At 33.9% G+C, this 19,490-nt stretch overlaps 1 protein-coding gene across 8 annotated transcripts in view; it reads left to right on the forward strand.

Annotated features, from left to right (window-relative positions):
- Positions 1 to 19,490, forward strand: part of NFXL1 (nuclear transcription factor, X-box binding like 1) — a 49,928-nt gene that overhangs the window by 11,465 nt on the left and 18,973 nt on the right. For all 8 annotated transcript variants that reach the window (XM_088789876.1, XM_074324645.2, XM_088789875.1 and 5 more), the window contains 10 exons: positions 70 to 170; positions 828 to 942; positions 1,993 to 2,117; positions 2,846 to 2,968; positions 6,824 to 6,914; positions 11,847 to 11,967; positions 12,209 to 12,368; positions 13,099 to 13,190; positions 16,236 to 16,257; positions 16,661 to 16,801. In XM_088789876.1, the coding sequence (XP_088646002.1) occupies positions 70 to 170; positions 828 to 942; positions 1,993 to 2,117; positions 2,846 to 2,968; positions 6,824 to 6,914; positions 11,847 to 11,967; positions 12,209 to 12,368; positions 13,099 to 13,190; positions 16,236 to 16,257; positions 16,661 to 16,801 (1,091 nt within the window). The remainder of the gene's footprint in view (positions 1 to 69; positions 171 to 827; positions 943 to 1,992; positions 2,118 to 2,845; positions 2,969 to 6,823; positions 6,915 to 11,846; positions 11,968 to 12,208; positions 12,369 to 13,098; positions 13,191 to 16,235; positions 16,258 to 16,660; positions 16,802 to 19,490) is intronic.

Below are 19,490 nucleotides of genomic sequence, written 5' to 3' on the forward strand. Positions count from 1 at the left end.
TAGCCAAAGTCAAAGCAGTCTCTGTTGCTTTTATAATGTTTCTGTGCTAATTTATCATTGTTATTTTAGGAAGTTGTCCTCCCTGTCCAAGAGTTAGTAGACAGAAGTGTGTTTGTGGCAAACAAATAACTGAAAGAAGCTGTGCAAGTCCACTATGGCACTGTGATCGAGTAAGTATATATGTATCTTGAAGGGGGGTGGGTATTAAAGAATATGGAAAGCATGATTAGAAATACTAATTAGGTTTAGTTGGATAAAAGGAGAGGAAGAATAGTAACTAAGATGAATTCTATTCATGGTTTAGGAAACTTTTCCTATTTAATATTTTAATTACTGGAGGGTAATTTTTTTTCAAAGTAACAGCTATTTGTTGAATTTTGTATTCAGTACCTATGTACTCTCTTTCTTGCTAGCTCTCTCTCCCTCTCTTTCTCCTCTCTTCAGCCAACACTCCTCCCTCCTTCTTGAGTTAATCCAGTTGAGGAAGTAGGATTGATTTTGTAGATTGCTCGTCCTAGAATTCCAATGGTTTTAGTACCATTTGCAAATTTTTGGTGGGTGACCATGTGAAGCTCTTTTTGCTTTCTTATATTTTAAAAATATGCTCTTTGGTGCATAGGAAACGTTGTGTGTGTGTGTTTGTGTGTGTAAACATGTATATATGTATATATATGTTTTATGTATGTATATATGATACCTGTGTAAGATGTAAAACATGAGGAACATAAAGAAGTTGCATATTTGTTGTTGAAAAATGGATTATGTCATGTACAAAGTTTTTTTTAACTTTTAAGTCCTTCGCTAGTGCTGACTGCATTTTCTTTTAGGTATGTGGAAAAACACTGCCATGTGGTAATCATACATGTGAGCAAGTCTGTCATGTTGGTGCTTGTGGAGAATGTCCTCGATCTGGGAAAAGATTCTGTCCATGTCAGAAGTCAAGTAAGACTTTTTTTAAACCTTTAATGGGGTATGATTATTTTTCATGCTAACTAGAATACTTTCCTAATTAGAGAACTCCTAATTCTCCGGAAGTTCATAACGTAGTTTCAATAATAATACAAATTTGATGTTAGATTTCTGTACGTTTAGTTGAGAAGACAATATAGCACGTGGACTAGGAACTCAGACTTTGGAGTCAAGTATATCTGAGCTCAAATTACACCTTCATGAATTATGTTTTTCTCAAGTTAAATAGGGACAATAATATTACCTTCTTCATAAGATAATTGTGACAATTAAATGATAAAATGCACATAAACTATTTAACGTAGTGCCTAATGTGCACATTCAGGGAACCTCATACTCAAGCTATTGTCATTGTGTATTGAGTTATAAGTAGATTTAGTTTTGGCTGCTTTGAGATAAAGGCATACCGTATATTATATTATATAAGACCCAGTCTTATATTACAGTAAAATAAGACAGGGTCTGATATTAATTTTTCTCCAAAAGACTCATTAGAGCTGGTTGTGTGGCGAGGTCTTATTTTTGGGAAAATGCAGTAGAAGGGTTGCAGTTTGAGTCTACTTCCTTGACTGCACCAATACCAGCAAACATATGTATAAGATTATTGTCAACATCTGTCATAATATGTTTATGTTAAAGGTGAGTTTCATGATGTTTTTAAAACTACAGCTATTTTTTTTAAATCTTGTAAGGTTGTTAGAAAAATTTTTTTATAATTCCATATTGTGGAATTCTTCATAGAGGTTTATGTGATCTTATTCATTTCTTTCAGATAAATATTTCTGAAGTAGCGCCTAAAAATGTACTTCTTGAGGATGGTAACTTGTCAGGTGTCAAATTGTTTTTTAAAGCATTAAGTTGACAAATATTAGGGATCATTCTCATTAATTTTTTCCAATAGTTATGTAGATGCAAAAATTCAGTCTGAAAAGGCTATCATTCTTTAGGGAACCAAAGGAACATGGTATATTTTTAGTGCTTTCTAATATTGTATCTTACTATTAACTTTTTGTCTGCTTTCAGAATTTTCTTTGCCTTGTACAGAAGATGTACCAACTTGTGGAGACAGTTGTGACAAACTACTTGAATGTGGAATCCATAGATGTTCACAGCGTTGTCACCGAGGTCCTTGTGAAACATGTAGACAAGTTAGTCATCTCCTGCAATAACTACTGTTCAGAGCTATCTATTATAATATGTCAAATGGGATTGTTCTCGTTCTGTAATTGTTTTCCATTACTTAGTTTCATAAACATCTATGTTATGATCTGGATGAGTTTAGTAACCTAATTATGGTAAAGCAGTGGGAGAGTATGCTAGCAATCAAATCCAAAAATTACCTTTTGTTTGTTTTTGCTTGGTAAAGTTTGAACAGTCTCACTATTATAGTCTAAAGTGGGGTTATTGGTTCCCAGAAGACATTCAGAGCAATGATGAATTAGGCTTAGTGATGATGGAAAGAAACAAATGCCTGGACTTACTTGAGACTTTAAAGTTATATGTGTCACTTTGGTTATAACTATACTACCAAGTCAAAAAGTTAGCTTACTAGATAATCCAATTTTCTTGCTTTATTGAGACAAGATGTGCAGATGTCATGGTATGACTAGATGTAAGTGATTTTGATATGTGGTATTTTACTATTTAATATCAAATTCCTACTAAATTTAATAATGGAAATTGAGATGAAATCTTTTGGAACAAAGTAGATACAAACAAGTATTTTAGGAAATTCAGCTTTAGTTTTGGTAAAGTCTCTCATACAGATTTGCTCTTAAAAGTTTTCTCCTTCATTTTTTAGTAATTAGAGATTGCAATGTGAAAAAAATCATGTTAACAAAAGTTAGTTTCAATAGCATTTATTTGATTCTTACAGGAAGTGGAAAAGCATTGTCGCTGTGGAAAGCATACAAAACGAATGCCATGTCATAAACCTTATCTGTGTGAAACTAAGTGTGTTAAGATGCGTGATTGTCAGAAACATCAGTGTAGGAGAAAGGTATGTGTAATAAGCTTGGGACACTGATTTAAAAATTCTCTCGAATTTTTCCTTTGTGGGCCTGTGATAAGCACCATCTTGACACGTTCTTCAGGTATCCAGGCATATTTTATGTTTCTCATATGAAATATTAATAAGTATTCTAGATTGATCTTAGTTGTTTGTATTAGTGAGAAATCTTACCAAGATTTTTAAAGAATGGACTCTTTTTGTCCTGCACAGAATTTTCTCAGCTTGGTTCTTGAGCTATTTCTGTTCCCCAATTTTAAAAGATCATAGCAGTGTTAAGAGTGATAATTCATTTTGTGGAAGAGGCTTAACTTCTATTGTGCAAATCTTATTTATAGACACTTGGTTCAGTATGTGGTCGACTGTAGTATTTTATTGAGTTTGTAGATTTACAGTCTTTTTTGGGTCCCTTGTATCATTATGAATTATCCCTCTATCTCTGGTAAGATTCCTTGTTAAATCTATTGAAATATAGTGATTTCAACTTTCTTTTGCTTAGTGTTAACAAGTATATCTTTTTCCTTCATTTACTTTTTACTTATTCATATCTTTATATTTAAACTAGTTTTCTTATAGACAGCGTTTAGATATTGTTTTATTTTATCCAAACTGAACAGTCTTTGTCATTTAATTTGGATGTAGATCATTTACATTTAATGTATATGTTAATATGGTTGGATTTAATTCTTATCATTTTACTACTTATTTTTTATTTGCCCATCTGTTCTTTGTTCCTTTCCCCTCTTTTCTAATTTCCATTTTATTGTTTTTCATCAATTCCCTTTCAATTCCTTTATTTGACTTTCATACATGGGTTTTATACCCATGTATTTTATAAACCCCAAATGCCATGTTTTTGTTTTTGCTTTAAATAGTCAGGTATCTTTTAAAAAGTTTGAAAAAATAAGAAAAAGTCTTCCTTTATATTTATCATCAAACTCATTATTTTTGGTGCTTTTCATTTTTTTATATTAACTTAGCTTTCTGTCCGTCTGGTTTCATTTTCTTTCTATCTGAAGGACTTCATTTAACAATTCTTGTAGTGCTGGTCATTATTTCTTTCGACTTTTATAAAATATCTTTAACCTTTTTTTGTGAAAAATATTTTTACTATGGGATTCTAGTTTGAAATTTTTTTCCCCTTTCTTTAAAGTTGTTGCTCCACTATTTTTTATTATAGCTTGCATTTTTTTCCAAGAAAGAGTGTGCTATGATTATCTTTGTTCCTTTATTTGTAATGTATCTTTTTTTTGGCTATTTTTCAAAGATTTTTCCCTTTATTACCAGTATTCATCACTTTGTGGTGTTCAATGTTATAGCTTTCTTCATGTGTCTTTAATTTGATTTTTACTGAGCTTCTTAGAGCTGTGGGTTTATTGTTTTCATCCGATTTGTGAAGTTTTCAGTCTTCATTTCTTCAAATGTTTTTCCCCTATCTATTGCCTTCTGAGAGTGTAATGATGTGTATGTTATGCTACTTGAGGCTCACAGCTTACTGATGCTCTATTTATTATTTACTGTTTTTTAAAATTTCTGTGTTTTAGTTTATATAGCTTTGTCTTCAAGTTCATTAATTTTCTTTTTCCTTGTCTAATCTGTTTTTTTATCACATCCTGTATTTATCTCAGACATTATACTTTTTCCTTTTTGAAAGTAGGATTTTAGTGGTTTTGTTTTTTTTTATATCTTCCACGTCTGTCCTTAGTATTGTAATACTCTCTATCTTCTTGATATGGATGGACTATACTTATAGTGTCTGTTTTAATGTCCTTATCTACTGATTCTATCATCTGTCATTTCTGGGTCTATTTCTGTTGATTGATTTTTCTTCTCCTTTTGGGTTTTATCTTTCTGCTTCTTTGCCTGCTGGGTAATTTTTAATTGGTTTCCAGACATTGTAAACTTTACATTTTTGGATGCTGGGTTTTTTGGTATTCCTTTAAATATTTTTAAGCGTTGTTCTGGGTCAAAGTTAAGTTACTTAGAAATCATTTGGTCCTTTTTTTCTTTTTTTTATTGGGGGATATTGGAGAACAGTGTGTTTCTCCAGGGCCCATCAGCTCCAAGTCGTTGTCCTTCAATCTAGTTGTGGAGGGCGCAGCTCAGCTCCAAGTCCAGTCGCCGTTTTCAATTTTAGTTGCAGGGGGCACAGCCCACCATCCCATGCGGGAATTGAACCGGCGACCTTGTTGTTAAGAGCTCACACTCTAACCAACTGAGCCATCCGGCTGCCCGTCCAGCAGCTGAGCAGCAGTTCATTGTCTTCAATCTAGTTGTGGAGAGCACAGATCACTGGCCCATGTGGGAATTGAACCGGCAACACTGTTGTTCAGAGCTTGTGCTCTAATCAACTGAGCCCCCTATTTGGTCCTTTTAAGGCTTGTGTTTTGTTAGGTGTGACCAGACTACTCTTTTATCTAGGGCTAAGTTGGCACCACTACTGAGGCAATGACTCTTCTAAGTACTCTGCTTGATTCCTGTGTATTAAGAGGTTCTTCCACTCTGGCCATAGTAAACACAAACTGTTCCCAGCATTGAATAATCTCTGGAAATTGTTATCTTCTTCTAGTGGTTCTTTCTCAGGTTTTGGGTAGTTTCCTCTTACACGTGTACAGACCAGTACTTGGCCAAATATTTAAGGGGTCTCTCCTGGAATTCTCCAGAGCTTACTAGAAGTGATATTGCTACCACTTCTCCACAAATTTTAGCCACACACTGTCCTCTCTGAGCTGTGAATTTTGTCTACTCAACTTGGTAAGACCCATCGGACTTTGCTTATGATCTTTCTCTCTGTGTTGCAGCCTGGAACCTCCTGGCCTAACAGGACTTACTTTGTTTCTCTCCTCTTACGGATTGCTCTCCTGTGCTGCCTAATTGTCTAATGTCCAAAAACTGTACTTCATATGTTTTGTCTGATTTTCTAGTTTAAGGCAGGAGAATAAATTTGGTTGTTTCCTCCATCATGGTCGGAATCAGAAATGTCTAAGGGCTTATTCAGGCCATGGACCATGAAACCTTTTTTCCCACACTGCCACTGGCAAAGTGAGAGTCACATAGTCTTAATAAATATTTGTCTAATTGAGTGAACTATTTTGACTTTTAGTTGCTTTTCAGTAATGTGCATTTTGTTTTGAGCTGTTTTTATATACTCATACTTGTTCTTAAAGTAGGTTACAACCCTAAGTTTAAGACAATAGTAGTCTGTATTTTCTTTCCAAATTTGAATTTATGAGAAGTCAAGGAAAGAGTTAGAATGGCAAGATGGACTTTGAATAGTAGCCTTTTGTTCATGAATGAAAATTGGACAGGTCATAGACTGCTGCATTTCTCACAGACAGATTGGAAATCAGGGAAGTGACAAAATAAAACTGAAAGCAAATAACCTATCTCTGCTTTTCTCCTTTAGTTAGTCTCTGATTCCATGGTGCCAAACTAATTTATACATTTAGCTGGTTTTATTTTAATTAAAATTTTAAAATAATCAGACTGATTGTTTGCCTGAATTGACTATAGGGTTTGACCAGAACTATTCCTTTGGTTATCAGTCTCTGCATAGCAGATAAGTAGAAATGAAATTATCGTACGGGAGTGTTTTAAGTCATAGAATAATTAACTAAAACACAAGAAAATTTAGCTTGATTTCATTAAATTGGGATATTGTCTATTTAAAGTTGTAAGTTCTTAATATAGTGTATCAGAATAATGTTAATAATCTTGAATATTTTTATTCTTATATTGAAAAAAAGTAATTTTGTTTTCCATAAGTTCTGTGAATAACTAGTAATGACATTCATATTATGCTTGGTTTTCAAATTACCTGTTCTTTGTATATTGCTTTCTCTTCAGTGTTGTCCTGGGAACTGTCCGCCTTGTGATCAAAACTGTGGACGGACTTTAGGATGTAGAAACCATAAGTGTGCATCTGTCTGCCACAGAGGTAAAATTTCACAATAGCTGTAATCTTGTGTTTGTATGTACATAATGTTACAGTTTGTAGAAGGCTTTCACATTCATTATCTTACTTCGTCCTCTTAACAACCTTGAGAAAGTAAGGGCAGTTGCCAAGATCATGATTTTATGGACAAGGAGATTGAAGTAAAAGAGGTTCAGTGACATTCTCAGGTAAATATCTAGGAAAGCAGTATAGTCAAGATTTGAACCCAGGTTTTCTGAATATAAGAGTTTTGTTCTTTCTGTAACACCATGTTTTTTCTTTACTTCCTCCCAACATTCTCCACACAGATTTAAAATTAATATGTTCTTAATTTTTTCAGTTTTATTTTGAGTTTTAGACGTTCATATGGAATTAAATCTAGTAAGGGATTGGATATATCCTAAGTCAGTAGTTCTCAAACTTTTTGGTCTCAAGACCCTTTTATATTATTTTGGGACCCAAAGAGCTTTTGTTAATGTGGGTTTTATGTTGATATTTGTTATATTTGAAACTGAAGTGAAATGTAATATTATTTATTATTTTATTTAAAAATAACATTAATAAACCCATTATATCTTAACACAATAACATTTTTTTGTGAAAAATAACTTTTCTGAAAATAATTTTAGTGAGCATGATAGTTTTACATTTTTGCAAATGTCTTTAATGTCTAGCTTAATACAAGATAGTTGGAATTACATATCTATTTCTGCATTCAATCTGTTTTGGTATCACTTGGAATATAGCTTCTGGAAGACTCTATTCTATGCATATGAGATCTTGCAGACCCTCTGAAAGGGTCTCATCAGTGCCTAAGTTATTAGACATTGAAAACTGAGTTAACTTGACCCATTTGGAGTATGTTGATACGAAATGGAATCTACTAAAAGATGGTATAAAGTAACGGGGAGAGCATGGTCTTAGAGTAGGAGGTCCTGGTTCAAGTCTGGACTCCGCTTCTTAGTGGCCTTATGACCTGGGACAAACTACTGTACTGTTTTGATTGTCTTCCTTTGGGATTACATGCATGCTAGATACCGTAGTTAATGTCTTAATCCTCTCGGAAATTTTGCAAGGTTTGTGGCACTACTGTTGTTTACCATAATAAGGAAACAGGCAAAGAGACTTCTTGGCCTATGGTTACAGAACAAGTTACAGGGTCAGGATGTGAACCCAACTTGAATGGTATTTCCATTATACCACATTGCCTCCCTGTTAGGAAAAGTGATAGATTCCATTAAACCCATAGACATTTTCCCGAGGATGTTCTCTCATTAGTCAGTGTCTTTAAATTGTGAAGTTTAGAACTAGTTTTTCAGTCTTCACCATTTTATTTCCTTTCATAGTCAATTACATCATTGACCCATTAAATTTAGATTGAATTAACATTCTAAAGTTAATCATTAATTTATTTAATGAGTATTTTTGTGTGTCTGCTAAGTACCAGGCGCTGGGATTACATGAGTGAACAATATTGACAAAGTGCCTACTCTTATGGAACTTATCTTTTTTACTCTCCCTCAGTTAGAATACAAAAATAATTAAATTAATATAGAATATCAGGTGGTATCAAATATAGAAAGAAAATTAGAGTGAAATTAAAATGGTGATAGTGGGGATGGTATGTGTTATTTCATGTCGTGTGATCAAAGGAGGGCTCTGAAAAGATGACGTTTGAGAGGAGACTTGATCAAGCCATGTGGCAATGAGTGGACTGGCATTCCAGGCGAGAAAGCAGCGGCTGCCAAGGCCCTGAGACAGGAGCTTGTGAAGTAACTGCAAGGAAGACTGAAGTAGGTTCTCAAGGGGACAAATGGCAGGAGATGAGGTCAGAGAGATGGTAGCATTAAGGATGGCTGGGGAAAGGAGAATGTGTATGAGGCTTTCCAGACCATTGGTAAAACACTGGCCTTTAAGTAGAAATCCTGACTAGTTGTATGACCATTAAAGAAATCGGATCAGTCGTTGAGAATTTTCTCACCAGGAAAACACCAAGCTTACTTGATTTTTACACGTGCTTTTTAACAAATAAACATTTAAGGTATATATAAATTCAGTCTCCTCAAGCAATTTGAGAGTCCATGTTAAAAAGGAATGTGCCCCAACTCATATCATCTGAAAAGTAAAGTAAGAGAAAATTACAGGCCCATCTAACTCATGAACATCTTTATAAAATATTAAGGTTTTCGCTACTCAAATCCAGCTATCCAGTACTATTAGGTATCTAAAACCTTTATCATAACCAAGTTGGATTTATTCCAATAATGTGTACTTGGTTTAACATTAGTAAACGTAATGATGTGATTCATCACATTAACAGATTAAAGGCAAATGAGGTTGTCTTAGTAAATGTCTAAAAAACAGCTGATAGAATTCAACATCCATATACGATGGAAACTTAACTAGAAGGGAGCATCATTAACCTGATATAAAATATCTACAAAAAAGTTAGGGCAAGTATCATACTTAGTGGAGAAGTATTAAAAGCATATTCCTATCTGATGCTTTTTAATCCTATATCCTATATTTATAGGATTTGAACAAATCCTATAAATACTTCAGTATTCATCTCTAAAAGATGGATTCTTAATCTGAAAAAAGTTAATATATTTCTTAATAAATCAGCAAATATCTGGTGTTCAAATTTCTTGTTGTCTCATAAATACCTTCATTTTATACTTCAGTTTGTATGACTCAAAAATCTAATAAGATTGACATGCTGTAATTGGTTGATGTCTCTAAAATCTGTTAATCTAGAATTTCTCTCCATCTTTTTTTTGTTTTTTCTTGTCACTTATTTGTGTACGAAACTAGGTTGCTTTATTTAGGTCACAGAGTCTGGATTTTTGCAGAATGCATCTCTGTGGCATTATCTGACATTTTCCTCTTTATGTTTTACAAATTGTTAGTGGGATCTAGAGGTTTGATAAGACCCAGGTTCAATTTATTTATTTTTTTTTTTTGACAGTGTTTTTTTTTTTGTTGTTGTTGTTTTTAAAAAAAGAAGCTTAGCTCCTAACAAAATTTACCTTAATGGAAACTATGTGGAAGACACTGTTGTACAACTGTCACCATTTTTTAAATCTACATTATATAAATACACAGAATCATTATTTCATACCATTTTCCATCATTCTAGACATCTTCATAATTAAAGTTATACTTTAACTCATAGAGAGAGGATGCTAACTACATGTTTGCCCTGTGAATATATGAAAGTTTGATGTGTAGTTCTTTTAAGTTCAAGGTCATCTATTTTTATGGTTCTGGAATTACTGGCCTAGTACCATGTTGGTTATTGACTCACTGGCCACTATAGTTACATTCTGTGTGCTGCTTTTTCACTTAAAAGGTGTTATCACTGAAGCTATTTTAATTTATTTGTCATGTTATACAAGTATCTGTAACAAATTCTCTTGATCAGTAGGAAGACTGTTCAGAGAAATTACCCCTTATTCTCAAGATTTAATTTTAAGAAGAAAAGTGACACAGCAATTTAGAGTGGGAAAAAGGTTATGTTTGATAAATCCCTCTTTGAATTGCTGAAGATGAATGGAATTTGTCATTGTTAAGTGTGGAAATTGATATAATATGCAGAATGAGAACGGACTTAAATGTCACCATTAACTTAATAAAATGTGACATCTAGTTATTCTTTTGAAAAGCTCAAAATAAAATTTGATCATGTGGGTCAGGATAACTTGGCTTGCATTGCCATTGAGATAATACTTCACTGGATTATTCTTTGCTTATTGAAACACTAAAGTATAAATTTGGTAATTTGTACAATACATGTATTTTCTCCCTATGGTGCTTTTTAACTTTCATTTCCTTTTTCTCTGTTTATTATTTGAATCAAAATTCTGTTGTTTGTTTTAAGGAACTATTTTGAAATTTTAGAGGCTTTAACCAGGCTATTTTTTTCGTTAATCTGTTTCTTATCAGGTTAATTGCTATTCAATATTTTGTTTGGTCCTGACACCTAGGGAGCAATCTCTTAAGATACTCACTGCTTAGCTGTATCTAATTCCCTTGTTATTTCATTTGTAATTGGGTACTTTACTGGGAAAAGTAGAGTGGGAAGAAAGCCCTTAAGCTGATATGTGTACCTTGGGGAGAACTTTATGGCCTGTTTGAAAAGGTTTCTTTTATTTTTGTGTCTTTCTAGCAACCCATAACGAAAGAGGGTAAAAAGCTGAAACCCAAATAAGTTTAACTTTTGAAATGTTCAGAAGATAAATATTTGGAATTATAGCCTAAAATGAGGGTTTAGAATTTTGTTTTTCACAAAACATGAGTAATGGAAAATTGACTGTACTTGTTAATAACCTGATGAGAGAAGTTACTCTTATTGAGGAATTTATCTAAAAACAATGTACTTGAATATAAGTTATGTGTGAAGATAAGCCAAAGAGATTATTGTTAACATTCGATTTTCCAAAGACTTAAATACATTTTTCTTGTGTAGTTTTGAACGAGTAATGTGTTAAATTTGTTATTTAGAACTTTTAGCAAATTTTAAATAAACTTTAAGTACAAGCGTAGAAACAGAAAAGTATACACAAAAGTATACAGCTTGAAGAAGTTTTATAAACTGAACATAACCGTTTAACCAGAACTCAGAGCATTACACAGAACATTACCAGCATTTCCAAAACCCTCCTTGTATCCTTTGTAACCATCATCCTGGTTTGAACATTATAGATTAGTTTTTTCTGTTTACTTGATGTAAATGGAATCATATACCACATATTGTTTGTATCTGGCTTCTTTTGCTCAATGTTATGTGTGTGAAATTCGCTCAAATATTGTAGTTTCTTCATTCTCATTGTTGTGTCCCATTGAACGAATATACTAAATTTATTGATTTTATTGTTGATGGGTGTTTGGGTAGGTAAGTAAATTTCTTGTTAAGTTTGCCACTTTTGTTTTCAGGTAGTTGCTATCCCTGCCCAGAAACCGTAGATGTAAAGTGCAATTGCGGTAATACAAAGGTGACAGTCCCCTGTGGCCGAGAACGCACCACAAGACCACCCAAGTGCAAAGAGCAATGCAGGTTAGTATGAAGCTTTGCACAAACTTACACCTGTGTCTTACGAATTTAAATTTATGTTGATTTTTCATATTGTTAGTATTTTTAGTTTTGCTTTAATGTTTTAAAATATTAATGTTCACAGTATGCTCGTTCTATATGGAATCAGAAGACACATAAATAGATAATTGCATTTTAGATATATTTACATAATTAGTTCTTCAGTGATCAAAAGTAATTTAAACAATTGTACTTTATGATTTAGTCGACCGCCAACTTGCCATCATACAAGTCAAGAAAAACATCGCTGTCACTTTGGCTCTTGTCCTCCATGTCATCAACCTTGCCAAAAAGTTTTGGAGAAATGTGGTCACTTGTGTCCTGCTCCATGTCATGATCAAGCATTAATAAAGCAAACTGGCAGGGTAAGGGAACAATATTATTAAGAGATAGTGCATTGCTGTGGGTCATATTTTCTTTACTTAGTCATTCAGCAAGCAGTATGTACTGACCGGGTGTTAAGCACTGTAGTAGTAGCTGGGGTAGAAGGTAAATAAGACTTGGTCTTTCTCATAAGAAGTTCAGAATATAGAAAAGTAGAGTAATCAATAAACAAATGTTTGAAAAGACAGTGTGATAGTCATGTTACAATCCATATATAGATACATTTGGCAATCTTCCTTCACATATGTGATTTAGGATTATAGAGATCTGGTTTCCTCAAAGATTCATTCACATTTTCAGCAAATATTGATTGAGCCATTACTAAGTATTAAGCATTCTTCTAGGTGCTGAGGAGACAACAGTGAACCAAATGGAGATTACTTTCTCCTGGTGGAAATTGGAGTTTATAATTCTGTTTCTTACTCTCCCTTTGGCTCATGAGAAGTGAAGGAGGCTATGCTGCCTTTGTTCTGCCGTTTAAAAACTGGAGTCAGCCTAAATTGAATTTTTAATATCAAATGTGTGTGAAGGGGAGCAATCAGATAGAATACAGATGGAATAGAATATTTCAGTAAGCGTAATTTGTTGATTACTTAAAAAAAAATTCAACCTGCTTGAGTGGAGGATTCATGAAACTATTTTCTTAGAGTCTTATAATGGCCATGTGATTTTATCCCCGTGACTTAACATCAGTATGTCGTTTACTTGTAGCACCAGCCTACTGGCCCTTGGGAACAGCCTTCGGAGCCAGCATTTATTCAGACCGCATTACCTTGTCCTCCATGCCAAGTTCCTATTCCTATGTACGTATTAGAATTTTAACATTTAAAAAATGTTTTGACATAGTTTAAAGTGTATGTTAAGTCATCTTTTCCTATTTTCTTTGTTCCATTCATCATTTTAGGCTTAGGCTGTAAACAAGTTCCCTGTCTTCAGCTTCATTCTTTTCCAAATATATGTTCCATACTGCTTCAAAACTTCCTCTAGAATTTTTTTTTTTTTTGAGTCTTTAGTTTGATACCCTTCTTAGCTTCCACAGCAACTTGTGCTTACAATTACAATAATACATCCAAGAGATCATCATCTGTTAGTGTTCCCGATTCCCATGCTAGTCTGTAAGCGACTTGAGGACAACGGAAAGGCATGATTTAGATAAGGCAAACTTGAAGGAGAGTATTTAAGGGAAACACTGAAAATGAAAGGAAGTAGTTTCCTGGATTGTCCCGGAAATGACCTGGACTGAGTTTTAAGGAGTCAAATCTAGGGTAATAGGGAATCGTGGAAAGGTTCGTACTTCAGCAGAGGTTATGGAATACAGGGGGCAGGGAACCGTAGAACTAAGAAGCAACATAAAATTAGAAAAGGGACTGTTGTCAACAACTAAAGTTACAATTGGTATGAATATTGGTATTTCTTATGTGTTAGTCTTTTAAAGCGAGGGTTCTTGGGTTTTTTTACATTTAAAGCTCTCACTCCTGTTTTGTCCTTCCACAACTTTCCTCTCAGTTTAAATAGCATGTATATTTTTATACATTGGTGATGCAGTCAAGTCCGGAGGCAAAGTGTTAGTGGGAGCTATATCCATGAATAGGGTAATTTTAGTCTGTAGAGTTAGTGGAGGGGGAGGTATAGTTAACACAGAGGTTCTTTCTGTACATATTCAATTAGTAATCGTTAGAGACGGTTCTTTTACTAAGGACTTGTAGGTCATGAAGGACCAAGTTGTCTGAAGTACTTCTAACTAGGTTTAGTTATTAATGATTATCATTGGCCTAAATTTTTCCTTTAGGGGAAACAGAGGAAAAGACATTGATATTTGATTCATAGGCACAAAAATTGACATATTGCAGTCAATTACCTTTGAATTCCTTAATCTGTTTTATAGGAAGATTACTTAATATACATGTCATACAGAAGAGTTTCACTGCCCTAACGATGCACTATGTATGTTCATCCCTTGCTTCCCTCCCCCTCAATCCTTTGTGCAACCACTGATCTTTTTGCTGTCTTTATAGTTTTGCCTTTTCCAGAATGTCGTATAGGTAGAATCATACAGTACATAGCCCTTGGAGACTGGCCTCTTTCACTTAGAAATACACATTTAAGTTTCCTTCAGGTCTTTTCATGGCTTGAGAGCTCATCTTTTTATCATTGATTAATATTCCATTGTATAGATGTACCACAGTTTGTTTATCCATTCACCTATTGAAGGACATTATGGTTGCTTCCAAGTTTTGGGAATTACGAATAAAGCTGCTATAGACATTCATGTGCAGGTTTTTGAATGGTCATGTTTTCAACTCACTGGGTAAATACAGAGGGTGCCAAAAAATGTATGCACATTTAGAAAGGAAAAAACTGTGTTAAAATTCTAATACTCAGTTTATACCAATAACAAAAGATGAATACAAGTCATGTGTATACATTTCTTTTGCATCCCCGGTATTTAGGAGGGCAGTTGCTGGATCATGTGGTAAGCCTTTGTTTAGCTTTTTAAGAAACTGCCGAATTGTCTAACAAAGTGGCTGTACCATTTTGCATTCTCACCAGCAGTGAATGAGAGTTCCTGTTTCTCTACATCCTGGCCTGCATCTACTATTGTCAGTGTTTTGGATTTTAGCCATTCTAATAGGTGTGTAGTGGTGTCTCCTTGTTTTAATTGGCAGCTCTAATGACACACGATGTTGAGCATCCTTTCATATGCTTATTTGATGAAGTGTCTGTTCTCTGTTCAGATCTTGCTCATTTTTTAGTTGGTTGGTTTGATTTATTGTTGAGTTTTAAGAGTTCTTTTTATATTGTGTATGCAAGTTACCAGATGTGTGCTTTCCAAATATTTTCTCCCAGTCTGTGGCTTGTCTTTTCATTTTAGTGTTTTCATTTAATACTATTTGAGTGTTCTTCACAGAGAAGATGTTTTTGGTTTAATGAAGTCCAACTTAACCATTTTTCTTCCATGGATCGTGCTTTTGGTATTGGATTTAAAAAGTTGTCACCAAACCTAAGGTCATCTAGATTTTCTCCTGTTTAAAGTTTTGCGTTTTATATTAAGGTCTGTGATACATTTTGAGTTAGTTATTATAAAAGGTGTAACATCCCTCTGGACTTTTTTCTGTGCAAATGTCCCTTTGTTCCAACACCAACCATTTGGTGAAGACTATCCTTTCTCCTTTGTCAAAGATCAATCAACTGATTTGCATGGGTGTATTTCTGGACTTTCAGTTCTGTCCCATTGATCTATTTGTCTGTTCTTTCACCAAATACTGTTGTAGCTTTCTAGGAAGGCTTGAAGTTGGGTGGTGGTATCAGTCCTCTGACTTTGTACTTCTGTAGTATTGGGTTGGCTATTCTGGGTTTTTTATCTTTCCGTATAAAGCTTAGAATCAGTTTGTTGATATTCACAAAATAACTTGCTGGGATTTTGATTGGAATGATGTCGAATATAGATCAAGTTGGGAAGAAGTGACATCTTAACAATATTGCACTTTTCTGTCAGAAAACATGAAACCTCTCCATTTATTTAGGGCTTTGATTTTTTTTTCATGAGTTGTATAATTTTCCTCATGTGGATCTTGTATATATTTTGTTAGATTGATGCCTAAGTGTTTCTTTTTTTGTGTGCTACTATAAATGGTATGTTTCCAATTGTTCATTGCTGATATATGGGAAAGCAATTGGCTTTTGTACATTAACTTTGTATCCTGCAGCCTTTCTATAATCACTTATTATTTCCATGTGTGTTTTTTTAATTCTTAATAAAACAAATTAGTAGAGTTAGCATTTTTTCTTTAGGTATTCTTTTTGAAGAATTTATAATTTTTTCATTTTATTTTATGTTTTTCTTGCAGGCAATGTCTTGGGAAGCACGAGGTGAGTTAGAGGTACAAGTTTTAAATAAAGCTTGTAATCTATACCTCTTCTATACTGGGATTGTTAGAAATAACAAAGTATTGTTATTTAAATGTTATAAAGCCAAGAGTTTGTCTACTAATTTTAAAAGTATGCAGTGCTTTTATTTGAGAATTAATCTGTAAGTATGCATTTACTACAGAATCATTGAATTTCCTTTTTAGGAATAGAATGTTTTTCTTCTTGACATTGACTTTTTTGGATTCTTTTGATAGGTTACTTTGGTTTTAATAAGAACTATTATTAGTGAAAGTGTGTTAGACCTTTGTGAAACTTGTCCTCAAATGATAATAGAGTCGTTTGGAAACATGGGTGCTGAAGGAGATAGAGAGAGAGTCTGATTTTCTTTTCTTTTTTTTTAAAGGTGAGTCCATTACCATGCCATGCTGTAGGACCCTACTCTTGTAAGAGAGCTTGTGGACGAACCTTAGATTGTCAGAATCATACATGTATGAAAGAATGCCACAAAGTAACTGAAGTTGGTGCCTGCACTGGCAAAAACAAGGTAATGTTCTTAGGTTGGATGCATATATGTTTGTATAGTTCTGAATTTAGTCTAGAGCATTTGCTCCCAGATATTTTTTAAACCTGACATATATGGTAGATGATATCCACAATTTTAATAAATTCCCAATCTTTTGTTGGAAGTAAATAGCCTCACAGATACGGGGTATATGATTTGTAGGTAACATTCAGTAAAAGCGTTTTTTTACAAGCATATGGGAAATCAACTATTCAAAGATTTCTAAAAATTGCCATTTTGCAAGGAAAAACAAATGGGGTTAATCAACTTTTAAATAATATTAAATTTTATTTTAAAATTAATTCATGTTTTTTCTCAGATTTCCACTTTATAGGAATCATAACAATAGCAAGTGTGTTTAATAAGGAATAAGACAAAAATTTTAAACTTCATATTTATTATTAAGTAGCATTAAATTTACATATGTTTAAATTATTAATATGAATTGTGTAATTGAGAATTTAACTTGCATTGTTAGTTTTAATTATAATGATTCAAAACCACATTGACTACTGTAGTTAAGGGATAGCTGCTATATGGCTTTCCTCCTCTAGATTTTCACAGCATCAAATGAGTCAGGAAAAACTCATTTTAAGAGCTGATATGACAGTGATTGGGGAATTCTGTATGATTATCCCACCATAACTTCCTGAGCAGTGGATGTGGCAAAATACGGGTTTTAAGTTATATGCAATTTTTCTGAATTTAGCTATATGTCCATCTCTATGTCTCACTCACGGAAGGCTACTACAACGCAAGTGAGTGAACATTATATTATTTTATTTGTATGTTAAAAATGAAATAATTCAGAAACTTAAAAAAAATTAATTCCTTACAATAACACCTCAATTGAGACCCATTGGAGAAAGGCTTCTAGATGATATCTCTTGACCCAAATGCCTTTGGAATTTTTAATGCAGTTTCTGACTTGAGTTATAGCACATGACACAGCAGGTGTTTAATAAGTGTTTATTGAATTGACTGGAATCAAAGCTCTTTTGCCTGTTAGCTCTGCTATGGGCTTCTTCCTTGACCTTACCCACAGATCTCAGTCTCATCAAGGCTATTCTTTTGTGCAATGGCTCTGATTGCTGCCATTAGCAATAAATATTCCTATTGGCTATAGTGAGTGGAACGGTGGTTGATGGGAAAGGTGTGAGGCTGATGGCAACTGAAATGGTGTGTATTTCCCAGGCAAACATGGGATCAAATATGTTTTGAGTGATGGAAAGAAGAAATAGAGTAATGAGGATAGTCTTTTCTCTTTGGAGAAAACTCTGTCACCAAAACTAAATAAAAAAGAAAAATACATATATATTTATATATGTGACCACTCACACACATTTCTATAATTAACGTGTGTCATAGACCCCTGCCACTTGAGTGTTGTCTGCAGACATGCAGCACTGGCATCAGCCAGAGTCTTGTTAGACGTGCAAACTCCTAGGCTCCCCCTCAGCATTTTAACAAGATTCCCAAGTGATTGGTGATGCACAAAATGTTTTTGAATGCTGCTAAAGGCAATGTGATGTGTCAAGTTTCACTGACTTTTTAAAAAAAGAATTTCATTGTAATCATTGAACTTGCTAAGAGACTAGAACTTAATTATTCCAACCACAAAAAGAAAGGATAATTCTGTAATGTAAAGAGGTTCTAATTATTGCTATAATGGCAATCATATTATATAAAATTTATGAAATTAACATGTTGAACACCTTGAATTTAGGTAGTGTCAAATATATTTCAATAAAATGAGAAAAAAAGTTTCACCTACCAAGATTAGCTTTCCAATTTGTGATAAGAACCCAAATGTTTATTCCATTTTCCTGCTCATCATCCCATCACTTACAATTAGGATTGCTCTCCTCCCTGGATTTCCAGAAAGTTGGATGAATCAGAAAAAGCTCATTTTAAAAGCTGATATGACTGATTGGGGAATTATTGTGGATTATCCCAGTATCGCTCCCTGGGTTAAAACTTCTGTTTTCTTTTTCTTTCTTTTTTAAAAATGAGAACTGCATAAGCGAGATATTTGACAGCAAGACTTGCTGTGTTTCCTAATTATGGTATTGGAAGTGATCCAAGAAGATAGTTTAGCAAGTACAGATTCAGTGATTTTTTTTGTTTTGTTTTAATAGCTGGAAGGAGCCTCCTCTGATCAGTGTGATTCTTGTGTTGCACATAGGGAAACTGAAGCTTGTCAAGTAGGCTTGTCCATGATGCTGTCGGAGAGTAGCAATTCAGAAAGTAGTATCCCCAATGTCGTAGCTCCCAGCCAAGGGTCCTATCCCACTCGCAGTATTTAAATGGACGTTATTGCAGATGTACCACGTAGCCATAAAGAAACAAATGAAATAAACTGTGTGTGTTATCTTTGGTTATGTTTGGAAATTTTGTGATGCATTGCCCGTCCTTCTCCCAGTCTTTCCCATTTCAGAAAGTTTTATTTGTTCACCCAGTTGTGCAGATCAGAGACATAGGACCACTGCTTGATTTCTTTCTTAACTTCATTGTCCTTGCCTCACAGCAAATCTTGTTAGGTTTATCTTTAAAACAGATCCTGAATCTGACCATTTCTCATAACTTTTACCACTAACCTCCTCATCCAAGCCACTACCACCTCTTACCTAGATTTCTGCAATATTTTCCCATCCAACCTTTCTACCTTCAC

Source organism: Rhinolophus sinicus, chromosome 1, assembly GCF_057876585.1.
Source record: "Rhinolophus sinicus isolate RSI-liver-muscle chromosome 1, RSI-T2T, whole genome shotgun sequence".
NCBI lineage: Eukaryota > Metazoa > Chordata > Mammalia > Chiroptera > Rhinolophidae > Rhinolophus > Rhinolophus sinicus.